At 57.5% G+C, this 15,567-nt stretch overlaps 2 protein-coding genes across 28 annotated transcripts in view; one reads left to right on the forward strand and one right to left on the reverse strand.

The window, feature by feature from the left end:
* MRPL27 (mitochondrial ribosomal protein L27) overlaps positions 1-15,567 on the forward strand; it is a 464,439-nt gene that overhangs the window by 221,163 nt on the left and 227,709 nt on the right. Inside the window, exon 1 of one of the 11 annotated variants that reach the window (XM_050765115.1) lies at positions 11,179-11,188. The exons of the other annotated variants lie outside the window; for them this stretch is intronic. The gene's annotated coding sequence lies outside the window, so the exon portion shown is untranslated. Of the gene's footprint in view, positions 1-11,178; positions 11,189-15,567 lie in introns of those variants that run through there. 11 annotated transcript variants of the gene reach the window in all.
* Positions 1-15,567, reverse strand: part of CACNA1G (calcium voltage-gated channel subunit alpha1 G) — a 65,725-nt gene that overhangs the window by 10,797 nt on the left and 39,361 nt on the right. For 7 of the 17 annotated variants that reach the window (XM_050765030.1, XM_050765027.1, XM_050765034.1 and 4 more), the window contains 10 exons: positions 15,336-15,436; positions 14,990-15,113; positions 13,273-13,341; positions 12,942-13,126; positions 11,865-11,991; positions 10,116-10,241; positions 9,157-9,246; positions 8,127-8,319; positions 6,226-6,279; positions 687-838 (listed from right to left, as the gene is read on the reverse strand). In XM_050765030.1, the coding sequence (XP_050620987.1) occupies positions 687-838; positions 6,226-6,279; positions 8,127-8,319; positions 9,157-9,246; positions 10,116-10,241; positions 11,865-11,991; positions 12,942-13,126; positions 13,273-13,341; positions 14,990-15,113; positions 15,336-15,436 (1,221 nt within the window). Of the gene's footprint in view, positions 1-686; positions 839-6,225; positions 6,280-8,105; positions 8,320-9,156; positions 9,247-10,115; positions 10,242-11,864; positions 11,992-12,941; positions 13,127-13,272; positions 13,342-14,989; positions 15,114-15,335; positions 15,437-15,567 lie in introns of all 17 variants that reach the window. The other 10 variants (XM_050765037.1, XM_050765033.1, XM_050765020.1 and 7 more) reach the window with 2 other exon arrangements.

A 15,567-nucleotide genomic window follows, 5' to 3' on the forward strand; every position in this document is an offset into this window, starting at 1 on the left:
ACTGCCCAAGTCTGAGAGGCAGAGGGACTCTAAGGAGACCTGTCTTCTCTGTTCCCGCCATGATGGCTGGCCATTAGCCACCACCCCAGAATGGACTAGGGTACTTGTTCACATGAATGAATCAACCTTATGCTAAAGGATCTTTCTCCTTGGGAAATGGTGAGGAGATCACATGAGAATGTGCTAGATGACACAGTATGCCAGGACTGGAAGGGGCCTTGTGCATTACAAATTCAACCCTCTCATTGGACAGATGGGGAAACTGAGGGCTGGAAGACAGCCAAGGGAGGCTGACTGGAGAAGTGGCAAGGTCATAGGTGAGCTGTGGAGCTGGACATTCACTAGAATCTCAACTCCAGAAGGGCAGGCATCCATCTGCCTTCTTTACCCTCAAAGATCCAGAGCGCAGCTCATAGTAGACACTCAACATTTGCTGGGTGAAGAAACCAGGTCCTCCACTCCCTTTCTGTGTGACCTTGGCCACATCAACTAACATCTCTGAGCCTCAGTGTCCTCATCTATAAAACAAAGATGATAGCCACCTCCAAGGGGCACAAGAGGAACCCATGTAACGTGCCCAGCACTTGCTTGGCACAGAGATACCCTGGCTCAGGCTGCGTTAACCCTGCCCAGAGGTTCCACAGCTGGAGGTGGGGGGGCCAGATGGCTGGTCCACTCGCTCCTACCTGGGGCTGCTGGTAGTGCTCCATGGCCATGGTGACCACGTTCAACCCGATGACACCTGTGATGAAGAGATCCAGGTAGTGGCTGGTGCACAAGTGGTGGACGAGGAGCCGGAAGCGGGAGTAGTCGGAGTAGTAAGGTTTGCACTGGGCTTCTGATGGGGCGGGGGGAAGAGCAGAGCAAGCATCAGGCTCCTGCGCCCTGCACCCCTCCACCCCCAGTCCCTCATAGCCACCAGCCTCTAACGCCAGAGCTGAAACATTCCAGTCATCACCATCCTCGCCCTCCCCACGCTGCCCCTTGGTGGGGGCAGCCGTCTGGGCGTGTCCCCCTCCAAGCATCTGTTGTACTGGCTGCAGTTGAGGGCAGGATGGATCAGGACATGCAGAGCCCCCCACCTACATTAGACGCCAGGTGAGCCCCCTCCCCTAGGCAGCCTCCAAAATCCACCAGCCCCTCATAACACCCTCGACTCAGTATTCCGCAGCAAGGCCAGATCGATACGATGAAAAACAACTGGTCAGGCTCAGAGGATGCTCCATCAACAGGGAGGCAAAGGCTTTTACTCCTTCACCAAGCTCAGCCCCTCGGGGGAGCAGAGGAGATTACACAGAGCTGGGATTTGGAGATAAAACCGGAGATTGGAAATTGGACATCTTCTTGGCTGGCTGCACTGACCCACCCAGCGGGCCTCCAGAGGGCAGGGCCTGGGTCTCTTGCACCCTCATGTCAGCGAGGGCAGAGGGGAGGCGTTGGGGCTCTGCTCCATCCCAGACTCAAGCTGGGAGGGCCCCACCTGTTGGACTCACCCAGTTTCTAATGAGGCACTGCCCAGCCTGCTCCTGGGTGTTTGGGCAGCCTTAGACTGCAGGCCGGGCTGGAAGCACTGTCTGAGATCTGTCAGAGGCACAATATTTCTCTGGTAATTAGTGAACCACTTAGTTATGAAAATCACGGAGCCAGAAGGTTGGACTGCCAAGGAGGCAGAATAAATCTGGGGGCAGGAGATTTCAGGGGGCCCTCTTCCAGGTGCTGACGAAGAGCCAGGCCAAGTTGGGGCCCATGTTCTCGGGAGGAGGTTGGGACAGATTGGTCTCTCACGAAGCCATAAAGAAGGAAGAGGCTCCTCGTGGGGAGGTGTGCGGCAGCCTCAGGTCCCAGACAGCCCTTCCCCGTCTCAGGAGGTCTAGGAGGAAGCCAGCCAGTGAGGGCTGCAGCCTCTGAGGCCTGAGCCAGTGGGGAGCTGGCTCAGGGGCAGCAGGAAGCTTTGGGCCCAGGCCAGCTCAGATTAACTGTCCTTTCCCATGCATAGGACTATTGAACAGAGAGGTAAACTGAGGCAAGGAGCGGCCTGGGGTGGGCCCCCACCCGAGGCTGAAGGAAGAAGAGCACCCAGGTATTGCACATCCAGCCTCGTGGGCTGCCATGCTCCAGGCCCACCCGGCCACTCTCCAGCATCGGCCTTGAAGTGTGGATGACCACGGAGCAGACAGTCCCCGGCACTCTGCTGCGCCTTAGACATGCATGAGGCCATCTTCCTGTTTTCAGAGATTGGCCAGCCAACTGTGGCTCTGTTTGTTCAAGAACACAGCCCCAAGAGTGTGGGGCTGGAGAGCCTGGGGCAAGGGAGGACAGAAGGCTATGGGTCATCCACAACGCGATGGTAGAGGGTGGGCTGGGTGGGCCGGGCCTCTTCCTTCCTTCCTTCAGTACCACAAGAACCAGAGGGCGCTAGTCGCCCTGCGTTGCCTGAGCAGCCGGAACGCTTTCTCTGCATTAATCTCCATAAATGCCGAGAGCACCCGATCCCATTATGCTAAAATATGAATGGAGAATTAACTAAAATGTTTGAATACAATTAGGTTAGAAAAAGCGGCTCCTTATTAGCCCCATCATTAGCTGAGACAATGTAGAGGAGAGGCTGGAAGAGCTGCCCCCTCTCCCCGTCACCCCAGCCTGACTCTGTAGGCAGTTCCAGGCCAAACGGAGCAGCTATTCCCACCAGCTCTACCTTCTGGCCTTGCCCTAGGAGTCTGTGGGGTGGGTGGGCTTCAATTCAGCCGGGACCCTCCTCCAAGAGGTCCAGAAGGAAGGCGGGACAGGAGGACTGAGGCAGAGCATCTGCTTAGAGACAGATCCCGGCCCCTGAGGTCTGTACAAAGGCCCCTCCACCCTGGCCCCTACCCCAGACGGCAGTTGCTGAGGCTGCCAGAAATCCCCCATTAGAGCGCAGGTCCAAAGAGTACCAGGCCAATCTGATCAGCATCTCCTCGGGCAACCCCTTTGTTTTTCAGAGGGAGAGAATGAAGCCAGGCAAAAAGTGAGTCATTCAGCTAGCTACTAGGCATGACTGAGCTGGACCTGAACTTTCAGCCCGAGGCCCTCGCCAGTTGCCAGGTGGGTGCAGACACAGGGCTTTGAGGCTTTGGCCCAGAGGATGCCCCTGGCCTCCACAGTTAGGGCCTGGCGATGCCACCCCCCTTTGCTGCTCTCTGGACCTCGGCTCTGCAGGCAAGCACCTGGGTGTGGAAAAGAAATAGAAACCCCCTAGGAGGAGCCTTGGGCAAGCCTGCTGCTTTGAGAGCTCCAACCATAGCCCAGGAGGAGCCTGGACCTGTGGTCACTGAGGCATTGGTAGCTGTGGCACCACCTCCCTGCCTTCCACCAGGATGAGCTGCCTTAGGTGGAGAAAATACCAGAGTCAGACAGTGGGGGGAAGGGCACATCTAGGGCGGCCCAGGCCCCCATTTAGGGGCAGGGAGAAAGGAGGGGTGCAGAAGGAGGGCTGCAAGGCAACAGGCACAGTGAGTTAGTAAGAGTCACGGGGAGCCCAGGGCACGGCCAGGGTGGAGGGTTTGCAAAGGGGAGTGGCAATGAGTAGGCAGAAGACAGGGGTCACTCCCAAGGACACAGGCCCCCCACGGCAGAGGCCACACCTTCAGCTGCCGTGGCCAGGCCTGATCACTGGGTCCCGGCCTGGTGGAAGGAAAGAGGGTGAGTGAGTGGAGGTCGATGCCGCAGGTGGCCAAGGAGAGTGGAACTGGTGTTGGAGGCTTAGCGGTCCCATGGGGCAGCCTAATGACCCGAAGCCCCAGTCCCTCCCTCCATCTGGGAAGCCGGGGTGGACCCAGGCGTCTGGTCAGGCCCATTCCCCTGCTAATCACAGGGTCTGCTCTTCTGCCTTTCCCTAGGGTCTGGCTCTCCCCGTCCTGCTGGGAGCAGCACCAGGACAGGAGTGCTAGCAGTGAGGTGTGGTGCACGTGTTTGATTCCCAGCAGCCCTGGACTGCGTTTAACTCTGTCCCCATCCCCCTGGTGGGTAGACCAGTGCATCTGCACCGCTGTAGGAGAACCTCTGGGGTAAGGCCCAGGAATCTGTGTTTATGTTTTCCAGGTGATTCTTATGCACATGGAAGCTTAAAAAGCTCTGGCACAGGCCACGCAGAACTCCAGGTCCTGGGAAGTGGGATATGGGATGACCTGAGCCCTTATTGGGGGTCTCTGAGTCCTCATCAACAGCCAGGGAAGGTAACTGGTTTACACGCCTGTGTGTGCCACCCCAGGATACAGTGGGGTCTATCCACTCCAGGAGCACAGCAGAAGGTACCCGGAATGGGAGTGCAGTGCAAGGATCACGGGAGTGTTTAGCACTGAGTGGGCGAGTCACATCTTAGGGGCCGTGAGAGTCTGCATGTGTTGATTTCTGGGATAACATCCCAGGTGGAAAAGTCTCTGTGGGCCAGCCCTGTGTTAGGATGTTTTGGGGTGAGTGTGAAAGTGTGCAAACTTCAGTCTATAGGCCAAGTGAGCCCATAAGGGAAAAGCTGAAGGCCACTTCTTCCCTCCTTCCCCTCATCCCCTAACAAGCCACGAATTTGCAAGACAGCCTGATGCAGAGATGTGGGGACCCTGGCAATCCAGACACAAACCAGCTAAAGACTCCTGAGCCCCAGCGAGACAGTCTCTCAATGCCAAATGCCACTGCTTAGCCTCATGGGGCCATAGCGCAGACGGCCTCAGGGATGACGTACTGAGTGGAGGCTCAGGGGTTCTCTCTTGGGTGGGTCCCTGAGGCCCCACAGATCATGACGCCCAACATCCCCAGGGCAGCATCTGCCAGATTCTCGCTTCCGGGGGAGTGGGGAAAGTGGAGAAAGGTACAGCCAGTGGTTCCCAGCATGGGGGTCCTTATGTTCTCTCTCTCTCTCTCTCTTTTTTTTTTTGAAATGGAGTCTCGCTCTGTCACCCAGGCTGGAATGCAGTGGCGCGATCTGGGCTCACTGCAACCTCGGCCTCCTGGGTTGAAGCGATTCTCCTGCCTCAGCCTCCCGAGTAGCTGGGATTATAGACGTGAGCCACCATGCCCGGCTAATTTTTGTATTGTTAGTAGAGACGGGGTTTCACCATGTTGGCCAGGCTGGTTTCAAACTCCTGACCTCATGATCCACCCGCCTCAGCCTCCCAGAGTGTTAGGATTACAGGTGTGAGCCACCGCGCCCGGCCCTTACATTCTTTCCAATACTTCAAAAAGCTTGAAAGAAACCCTATACTTTGCCTGTGTTAAGGCCCCACAGACTAATTTAATGATGAAACGGTCTTTCTTTGCCATCATTTAGTGCGTAACCTTCTGCAGCTCAGAAGCTGTGATTAGCAATTAGATGCGCCTCTGATTAGTAAAAATCATGAAAGAAAGTCATTATTGAAGTGCTCGTAACTTCATAGACAGCCTTCGAAAATGTGGGGTCTGTTGCAGGAGATGATAACTGGGGGCCTTGGGGATGAACAGCTTGGGAACCACCAGCTGGAGACATAGTGTTAGGAGGCCCCACAGCTCTGCCATGGACTCCATGAGCCTCCACACCTCCATCTGGGGGCCAGTAGGGGAGAGGGGAGCAGGGGACCGAGGGACCATGGAGGGTGGGCTGGACCGGGAGAGTCTTCCCAGAGACATGGCTTTTAAATATAAGGACCCAAGTCACTCCCAAATCTTTGGCTTTTTTTGGGAGAAGCTCGTGGCCAACTCAGGCCTTTGATTCCCAATTCCTGCTGCTTGTAGCGATGACGCAGCCACCGTGATCACTTGACTATTAATGAGTCTGTTCAATTATTCATCGTTACATTTTTAAAACAAATCCTTCCCCTCTCTGCTCCTCTCATCCTGCTCCCTTGGATCAAAGTCTCCCCTTAGACAAAAGGAGACGGGAGAGATTTGCAGCTCTAATAACTGACCGGTGAGCTACAGGGAGGAGGCACAGGAGGGAAGAGGCAGCGGGAGGTGGGGAGCTTGGCGGGCCGAGAAAGCCCTTGCTGGGAAGGTAGGCTCTCCAAAGGGCGTCGGCAGAGAGGCCTCAGGCCCTCGCCTCCCGTCCAGTTTGACGCAGGCCTGCGGGATGCCGCGGAGCCCAGCGCTTCAGCCCCTGCCCTCTTGGGGGCCCCAGGGACCCTCACCCCTTCACCCCAAGAGGATAGAATCAATGAGCCATGGGGGAGGGAGTGAAGAGCATGTCCCCACGCGCATAAGCCCACACCCCAGACGCAGTACCTGACGCAGCGCTGGCTGAGCTGCCGGAAGCAATTACATCGTCCAGCATTAGATCTAAAAGAACGAAACACGACATTGGTCACTGGCTGGACCAGGTGCGCTGGGCAGGGCCCCTCAGGGGCGGCTTCCCCTCAGCTTCCACCTCACTCTGCCAATGGGTGGGGTGCATTGAGCATGGCTGGCTGGCTCTGAATGTCCAGCCCAAAGCTGGGGGCACAGGGCACTTGAGGAAGACAAGCAATGTGGCTAGCTGGTCAGGGTCAAGGGGCAGGGAGGCACCAGGAGGGGCAGGCAACCAGTCATAGGAACAGATGTCCACTTCTCCTGCACTGTGGCCTCAGCTGCACCTGAGACTGCTACAGACCCCAGAAGGGGAGCCAGCTGGGCAAGCAGGGGCCACAAGTGCCGCCTGCCAAAAGAATTCCATCTGCCCGACTGTGAGGAAGGGGTGGGGAGGATGGAGCAGGAGTGGGAGCGTGGCCACTGGGGACAGTGCACCTGCTCAGCTGCAGACATCCACAGGGAAGCCGAGCCCGGATCCCTACCTGGAGCTGAGCAGAAGGTCTTGGGGGTGCTGATAGTGAGGGTGAGGGACATGAAGAATGGCACCTCCCATTGCTGCCCAGAGGCCAGCGTCTCCCCCACGTCCTGGGGCAGCTTCCGCTGTTCACAGGGAACACAGGCCCCCTCCCACCCCCACCCTCGTCTGCAACTCCCACACTCTCTGCCCTCCTCAGAGTGCCTCTCCCAGGCCTCGGGAGATAAAGCTGAGGGCAGAGGGGAGGCAGGGGCACGGCAATCCCTCACTCATTTGGTGGTACTCACATGTGAACACACCAAAGGAAAACTCAGGCCATCGCACCCATCTTATCGGCGGAAGGAAGACGGTTTGTGAAAAGGTGAAGAGAGCATAGGAAACCCTCACCCCAAACAGAAAGAGACACACAGACAGACACACAAAGGCTTAGAGAAACCCACACACAAAGACACTTAGAGAGACGTGGGCTGTGACTGAGAGAGAGAGGCGTGGAGATTCCACTGCACCAGGCAGATGGGAGCCCTGGAGCCTGGGAGAGAGGCAGACAGGTGCAGACACACCTGGGGATGGCCCAGAAACAAAGCAGCCTGGGCGCCTGCCGCGTCTCTCACATCCTTCCTGGCCTGTCTTCTCACTTAGTCTCGGCCCACCCGTGGCATAAGGGCATGAGGACGATGGATGGGGGCTTCACCCACCCAATGCCAAGAGATGCTGGGGAGCACAGGTGAGGAGGTGAGGGGCTGCAGGGCCCCAGGTTATTCCAGAACTTCCCCAAGCCAAGGGGAGTTTTCTCTTTTTGTTTTCGTTTTTGCTTTTTTTTTTTTTCTTTTTTTTACTTTGGCAAAAAAAAATATATATGATGGTAGAAAGTTTTGTTAGAGATAGGAAGGGAGGGGTGCCTGGGTTCTCTTTCACGCTGTTGTCCATTACTGAGTTCTGCTGAGGCCTTGCTCAGCAGCTGCAGACACCAGGTGGGCGCAGGGTTAGATGCTTGCTGCCCACCCTGGGCCTCTGGATGCTGGCATGGGGCAGTTGAGCAGCCAATGAGGCTCCTCTGAGAGTCAAGCTCAGGGAGGCTGGGTGTCAACCCCCATTTGGCATCATCTGGGGAGGATGATGCTGAGGTCCCGGGAGCCCCCAGGGTGGGAGCAGCTCCCCCTACCCATGGGGCTGAAGTGGCCTGCTTCATGCTGGCTCTAAAGGCAGACATGCTCTTGCGGGGAAGGAGGTGAGGAGGGAGGAGGGAGTCTCTTCTCCCTGCCCCCGGCCCCAGCGCCTAGCCCCCTGCAGTCGCAAGGCCAAGGTCAAGCACGACCCAGAGAGAGGTGGAAAGACTACCGACCAGCCATCTGCTTCTCCTTACTCCTTCTCTTTTTCTCCAGTCTTCGTAGACGCTTCTCCTCCCGCCGCCGGGCCTCCTCTTCCTCCTGGTGCTGCCGACACTTGTGGAAGTTCTCCACCACCACACCCACAAACATGTTCAGGACAAAGAAGGCCACAATGAGCAGGAACGAGATGAAGTACAGCAGCATCCAGGGGTTGTGGTTCATGATGGGCTGGCGGGGAGCAGGAAGGACAGGCGGAGCCATCAGCCCGAGGGCAAGCTGTCTTCAGAGCTGCCCACAGCCTGGGTTCCTGCAAACCCAAATAGCTACAGCAACCTGACAGGCGATGGAAATGAATGGTGTGGGTTTGATGTGAAGCAGGAGGGAGGGGCAGGGACTGTGGTAAAGGGGAGAGTAGATTCTCCATCCAAAACTGCCTCTTTGTTCTGGCTGACTCCTGCCCTGAGGGAATGCAAGCCCAGTATTCCCAGATCTTCAGACTTTTCCTGAGTAGACACAAATCTGAATCTCTGAGTAAAACTCACCATTTTTTTTTCTTTTTTTAGAGACAGGGTCTTGTTCTATTGCTTAAGCTGGAGTGCAGTGGTGCGATCATAGCTTATTGCAGCCTGGAACTCCTGGGCTCAAGAGACCCTCCCACCTCAGCTGGGACTCCAGATGATACCACCACACCCGGCTAATTGTTTTTGGATTCTGTAGAGCTGGCGGTCTTGCTATGATGCCCAGGCTGGTCTCCAACACCTGGCCTCAAGCGATTCTCTTGCCTAGGCCTCCCAATGCACTGGCATTACAGGTGTGAGCCACTGCACACAGCCCAAATTCACCAGTTTAAAAATATTCGCCACTAATTCAAAAAATGTTAAACATGTTGTAGACCAATAAAACATGCCCAGATTTGGCCCACAGGCCACCAGCAACAGCCTCTGCTGTAAAATGTGATGCTTCTTTCATGGCATTTTGCCACCCTGCCTTGCTCATTCTGTCCTGAAATCAGCCCATGCTGAGTGACCTGAGCCCACAGATGGGTCCTGCCCACCTCAGTCCTACCTGCTGGTCCACGCCCACAGCATCCAGCCCATCATACATGATATCCACCCAGCCATCCTTGGAGGCCAAAACGAACAGGGACATCAGGGCCTGATGGGGAGGAAGAGAAGGAGACATTTGAAGTCTAGGATGTGTGGCTGAATCACCTACCACCCGCCCCCAAAGTGCCTCCTGCATCAACTCCAAACACCCTAGTTCTTGAGGGGTCAAGCTGGAGTCACACTCCAGGCTCCAGGAGAGCCCCCATCTCAGGGTTCCATAGCTGAGCTGCAGCTGGAGGGGCCCTGAGAGATGGTCACACCCTCTGCCCTCCGCCAGGTAGGACAAGCGACCCACAAACCCTGGAAATCCAGAAACCAAAACCAGGGTGGGTCTGGGAAGCAAAACTGAGTGAGCAACTTCGTTTTCTCCATTTCTGTTTCTGCAAATATGGAGTGAGGAAAGGAGTTATCTTGACAATATGCCTATCCCTTCCACCGTGTTAAACAAATATACACATCATCTCATTGCATCCTTACTGCGACCTCCAAGGAGATTCTATTATGACTCCATTCACCAGTTAATGAAACTGAAGCCCTGGTCAGTCAGCTGCTCCAGGTCATTGAGCTGACAATGGTGGGGTCAGAATTTGTACAGGATTCACATCCAGGGCTGCCTGTCCCCACTGCCACGTGTGCTTCCCGCTCCACCATGTAGCGCTCTGGCCCTGGGCAATCCCCTTACCCCCTCTGAGCCTCTGTTTCTTCATCTTTAAGGAGGGCTAGAGACCCCATGGGCCCACTTTTTGGGGCACTGAGGGATGGACTGGGCTTTGCGACATGCTGGTGGTTAGACAGCAGAGGGTGTGAAAGGCCGATCTCTTCGTGGAGCCCACCGGAGTAAGCAGGTATCATTAAGCATGGCCCTGTGTCCCCTCCAGCCTCCTTCACCACAGTCCCACCTCTGAGCCTGGGGCTCACCTGGCCAAGGTTGTCAAAGTTGTACTTGTGCCGGACCCACCGGTAACTGGCCTCGGCACAGTCCGATTTATTGGTGATGTTCCTGGTATCCTCGCCCTGGCACACGAAAAACTTCCCTTTGAAGAGCTGGACACACATTCCCAGAGACAGAGAAAAGTGAGCTGTGACCACAGGAAGCCCAGGACTCCTGAGCCCCACCCCCACACCAGCCTGGGCACGTTTTGGGTGAGTGTGGCGTGCTGTGCTCTGGGGTCAGTCAAGTCAGGGAAACACTGACAGGAGCCTCCCCTGCCGACACCCGCTTCCTTTCCAAGAGCTGGGAGGAAAGGTCATCGGGGCGGGCAGTGGGAAAGGGTGAAGGCGGGTAATAGTCATTCATCGTCCACCAATGGTTAGGTCAGGCGTGTGCCAAGTGTGGGTCCCCAGCATCATCTGGGAACATGCTAGAAACACACATTCTCAGGCCCAGCCCAGATCTACTGAATCATACACTCCGAGTTGGGGGAGCAGCGATCTTTTAACAAGCTGTTCCAGTGATTCTGACGCAAACGCAAGTTTGAGAACCGCTGAGCTAGGCATTTAATTCTCACAGCAACTCTGGGTAGGGGAGTGGGTATTATCAACCCCACTTTACAGGTAAGAACAACTGAAGCTCAGAGAAGTTAATCCACTCACTAACGTCCCACAGCCAGCAGGTAGCAGAAAGGGGGCTTGAATCCAGGTCTGTCTGATTGGAAAGCTCACCCTCATTCTAGTGTAAACCAGGCTATGACTACTGATGAAGAAAGGAAGGCAGGACCGGGGGCCTGAGCAAACTGCTCGAAACAGACTAAATTCACCGGAAGGACTGGGTTTAACAATGGTTCACTCTACTGACCCAAGGAGGCTGGGAAGTGGGGAAGGGGAAGAGCACTGGGTGGGAGTGGGGAGGGTGTACAGAGAGGCACCACACAGCTTTGGTAAATGCACCCCAGCCTGGTCCCTAGGGCTAGCGATTTCTAGGAAGCCAGGGAACAGCCCCTCACCCAGGGCAGAGTGGACATCCCAGAAAGCCAAGGGAAGGAGGGGCGGGGAGGGGAGGGTGTAGCCACCCAGGGGCTCCCACGCTGCCTGAATAGCCAGCTGTCTACCCTGCAGCTGAAACAGCTGGAGCCAAGGGCCCTGGAAGACTGCGATGGAGGGGCTCCCCGGCCCCCCGAGGCGTCTGCTGAATCCTGCAGGCAGCTCTGGCTCTTTCTCTTCCAAAGCCAAGTCTCCTCCCTGGGCCCAAGGCCAAGTTTCCCCAGCAGCCCCCACTTCCTGCCTCGTCTGGGGTCTGCACCCGCCTGCCTGCCAGCACGCTGCTAACCTGGCCCAGCTGTCTGGGCCCTGGATCCCCAGACCTGGCCTGCAGCCCACTGTGCTCGAGCCGGGAAGGAAGGGACGGGATCCCGGAGTAGACCGGGCCAGCCTCTGTGCTCAGGGAGTGCGTGCAGAGGGCAGGAACAGCAGCCTGCAGCTCCCATGGCCTGAAGCCTCTCTGCAGCCCCGGTCCTCCTTGGGGCCTTCCTCTAGGCTCCCAGTTTTCTTCAAAATGCCCAGGAGGTAAAAGGGCCTAGAGCCTGGACGGGAGCATCCCTGCTTATTCCTTCCTGGAATGAAGGCGGCAGCAGCAGCAGCAGCAGCAGCTTGAGCCATAAGACCCAGGGGCCAAGGGGAGGGGCCCTCCTCAGGCTTTCACCCACAGCTGGCCCCCAGAACCCCACACACCTGCACCCCCAAGATGCCGAAAATGATGAAGAAGGCACAGCAGATGACTACAATGTTGCCGATGGGTTTCAGTGAGGACATCAGCGTCTCCACCACCAGCTTCAGCCCCTGCGCCCGGCTGATCACCCTGGGGAGGGGAGGGAAGGAGGTGACAGGGCTTTCCCCAGCCCAGACACTCCCTTGTCCCTTGACCCTGCTCCCCACCCCTAACCTTGGCCACTGGTGCTTTCCTGGCCTCTGGTGGCAGAACACAGTCCTCTTTTCACAGGACCCCTGCCATCAGGACCCCTACTGTAATCTCTCAAAACAAGTGGCAGAGATCCCCATGCCCCACATCTCCACCTCCATCCCAGGATGTCAAATGTATGACCTGTTTGGGCTGGGAGTGGGGAGGATTCAACTCAAGTGAGGCGTTCCCTAGGGACGCAGTGTATTGTGGGTTGGGGGTACCAGGAGATAAACTTGTAGGGAAGCAGGCAGAGAGGGGGAGGGGCAGAGGGAGATGGACTATCACAGTCAGGGAAGCATCGCCATTAGTCCATATCATCCCCGTCCAAAAAAAATCTGAGTTGGGGGTGGTGACTGGCTGATTGGAAAGGGATTCCTGAGAGGGCAGATCCCTGGCCAGGAGAAATGTCACCTGTGGGTGGTCCCTGGCAGGGGCCTGAAGATGGGAAAAGCCAGCAAGAGGAGCTGTCACCTCACGGAGAAGGGCTGAGTGTCACTCCTAAGGGCCACACAAGGGAGAGCTGCAGCTGAAGACTGTGAGCCCCTTGGCCCCTTGTGGCCCCTTGTGCTGTGCGCTGCACGGGGCTGCAGTCACCTTACATCACATGGTGCGGCGGCCCGGAGGAATATGTCATGTTGAAGAGGAGGAAAGCAGGCGTGTGCCTGGAGGGAAATTACTGGGGCCGTAATCTGAGTGCTGTCTGGGGCAGGGACAGGATCGCCTGTGGGGGTCACAGACAGAAGGCTGGCCTGTGCGGGCTTTGGTTTGGTGGCAGGGGGTGTGGTCGGAGGTGTCTCTTCGGAGGGGGCCACCTGTTGGAGGTGTTCCGGTGCTGGGGAAGGGGTCACCTGAGCGGGCGCAGGGTCCGCAGCAGCCGCAGCACCCTCAGCATGCCCAGGATCTTGGTGCCGCTGTCAGAGACCATGGACACCAGAATGTCGATGACGGAGATGAGCACCAACAGCCCGTCCAGCACGTTCCAGCTGCTGCGCAGGTACGCCTGCTCCCCGAAGCACCAGCCCAGTGCCACCACCTGGGGACCGCCGCCGCGTCACCGGCCGCCCTCCCTGCCAGCCCCAGCCCTGCCCTGCATTGCGGCCAACCCTCCCGCCCTCAGCCCAAGCCGTCTCCACCCCCACCAGGAACCAGAGGGCCCAAGCCAACACCAGCCCCCATCACCTTCACTGTCATTTCAGCCAGAAAGACTGCGGTGAAGATGTAATTGGAGAGGGTCAGGAAGATGCGTTCCTGCAAGACAGGGAAGACAGGGGTTGCCAGCCAGGAAGCCCCCACCCTTGGGCCAGGTCTGCTCTGCATACACAAGTCAAAACCTGCTTCTAACATTTGACTCAGAAAACGACTCCCACCCTCCACAACAATGCAGATCACGCCCCTCTCATACACACACAGAGCCAGTGCCAGGTCCCTGGACTCCCCTGCAGCTCTGCGGACAGTTGCACCCCTGTCTGTGACCAGAGTTCCCCGCCCCCACAGCCACTTAGCCGGAGGGGAAGAGGATCTGCACCGCAGTGCTGTGATCTGCGTCCCGTCCCACGTCCTAAGCCCTATTCCCTGGTTCCTTTTAAAAACTGGGGCAGGATCTCACTTGCTCTCTGACCCCTGCCTGCCATCCCACCCTCTTCACTTGCTTTCCTGCTGTGCACCCCAGAAATGGAGCAGCAGTGGAACCTGGGGTCCTGACACAGACTGTGCACTCCCAGACCCAGGCTGGGGCAGAACAGGGAGGAAGGCCATCTAGTTCCCTGGCATCTGTGGACTGTCCCTCCCTGGGTGACCGGGAGACAGGCGCAGATCTCTAGAGAGGTGGCGGGCAGAGTGTGAGCACAGAGAGGAGGGAAGGAGAGGAGCAGGTACGGTGACAGAGCTGGAGATGGAGGAGCTGAGTGGGAAGATGGTGAGAGAGTCATGGAGACAGTGACATGGCGACAGAGAGCTCTACAGCAGGGCCTCAGGCAGGAGGCAGCCAAGGCTGGAGTGCAGCCAGCGCCCCTGCCTTACCCTGTGACTCCGGGTGTGAGGTCCCCAATGCGGGTGCTCTCTCACCCGCCTAGTCCTGGGCTGCTCCCGCCATTCCTCAGGCTCCCTCCACCCCAACTCTAATAGAAAACAGAAGCCCCAGCAGCACTGAAATGTAAACAATAGTGTGGGAGATGGCAAGGAGGGATGACAGGCAAACCCTGGCCACCTCTAAGCAAGTGGTGTAGCATGCCGTGAGGGGAAACACAGCCACCCCCCACCCATCCTTCTGGAACCAGAATTGCTGCCGACAGCGAAGGGCTATGATGCCAGGCTGGGAAGACACAGCTCCCAGGGCCAGCTGGGCCCACCCTGAAGGGGTTCGACCCTGGGGCGGTGTGTCCAGGGACTCTGGCTCTCCTTCTGAGAAGGACAGACAGGTTTGCAACCAACCAGAAGTGACCCATGTCCCCACTAAGGCCCCTGAAAATCTACTTGTTTTTGACCTGGAAGGACCACGAGGGGCAAAGAACAGCTTCCATGACCGCTCTGCATGCCCCCAAGGCCCCGAGGCAGACTGGGCAACATGCCTCCCCATCTGCACACAGCCTCTGCACCACCCCAGCACTCCCCGACTCACGCGTGTGTCCCACAAGCCTCTGGCACATGAGAAATAGCCTGGAGTGAAACGAAGCACCCAGCTGGGCTGGTGTATCATAGAAGGGAAACTGAGGCAGGAGAGGACACAGGGGGTGTCCTGGGGACCAGCATCTAGTGAGAGACCTAAGGGAGAGTCCTGGCTCCCTCGCTTCCTGCTGTGTGACCTGCAGGTCAGCAACCGTGGCCTCCTCGCCTCCCTCACTGGTCCTGAGTGCAAACCCCAGGAGAGGCCTTGCCCTGAGCGGGACTGGGGACTCACAGCGCTGTGGGGGTCAATTTTGGGGCGCTCCATGGCGATGGTGATGCAGTTAAGGAAGATGATGACGAGGACCACGTGGTCAAACATCTTGTGGGTGATGATCCGGTGACACAGGAGGCGGAACCTGCCCAGGCACAGAGGCAACGGCTGAGAAGAGGAGGCAGGACAGGTGGCAACGAGAGGCACCGCCTGCAGCCCCTACTCCTCCAGAGCCTTCCCAGCTGAGGCCACCCCGCTCACCCCCCCAGGCAGGGTGCCACTTCTCAACTCCCTGATAGCATCGCCAGGGGTAATTTCCCGTGAGAAGAAGTCGGGACACAGGTCAGACCCCTGCCCTGTCACTTACCTGGACTGAGGAGGGAAGATGTAGGCTGACCAGGAGTCTCGCTCGAGGCAGCAGGCAGGGAGTCGGGCTCGGATCCACGCGCGGACCCGTTCCCCTTTGCTCTGCAGAACAAACACTGGAGTATGAGCAGGACCAGGCCTCCAGGTTCCCCAGCTCCTGGCTCCTCAGCAGCGTCAGGACCCTCACTCCTTGTCTACCCTCTCCCACCTGGGGCCCAGGCTCTGCCCTGCCT

Source organism: Macaca thibetana, chromosome 16 (genome assembly GCF_024542745.1).
Source record: "Macaca thibetana thibetana isolate TM-01 chromosome 16, ASM2454274v1, whole genome shotgun sequence".
Taxonomy (NCBI): Eukaryota; Metazoa; Chordata; class Mammalia; order Primates; family Cercopithecidae; genus Macaca; species Macaca thibetana.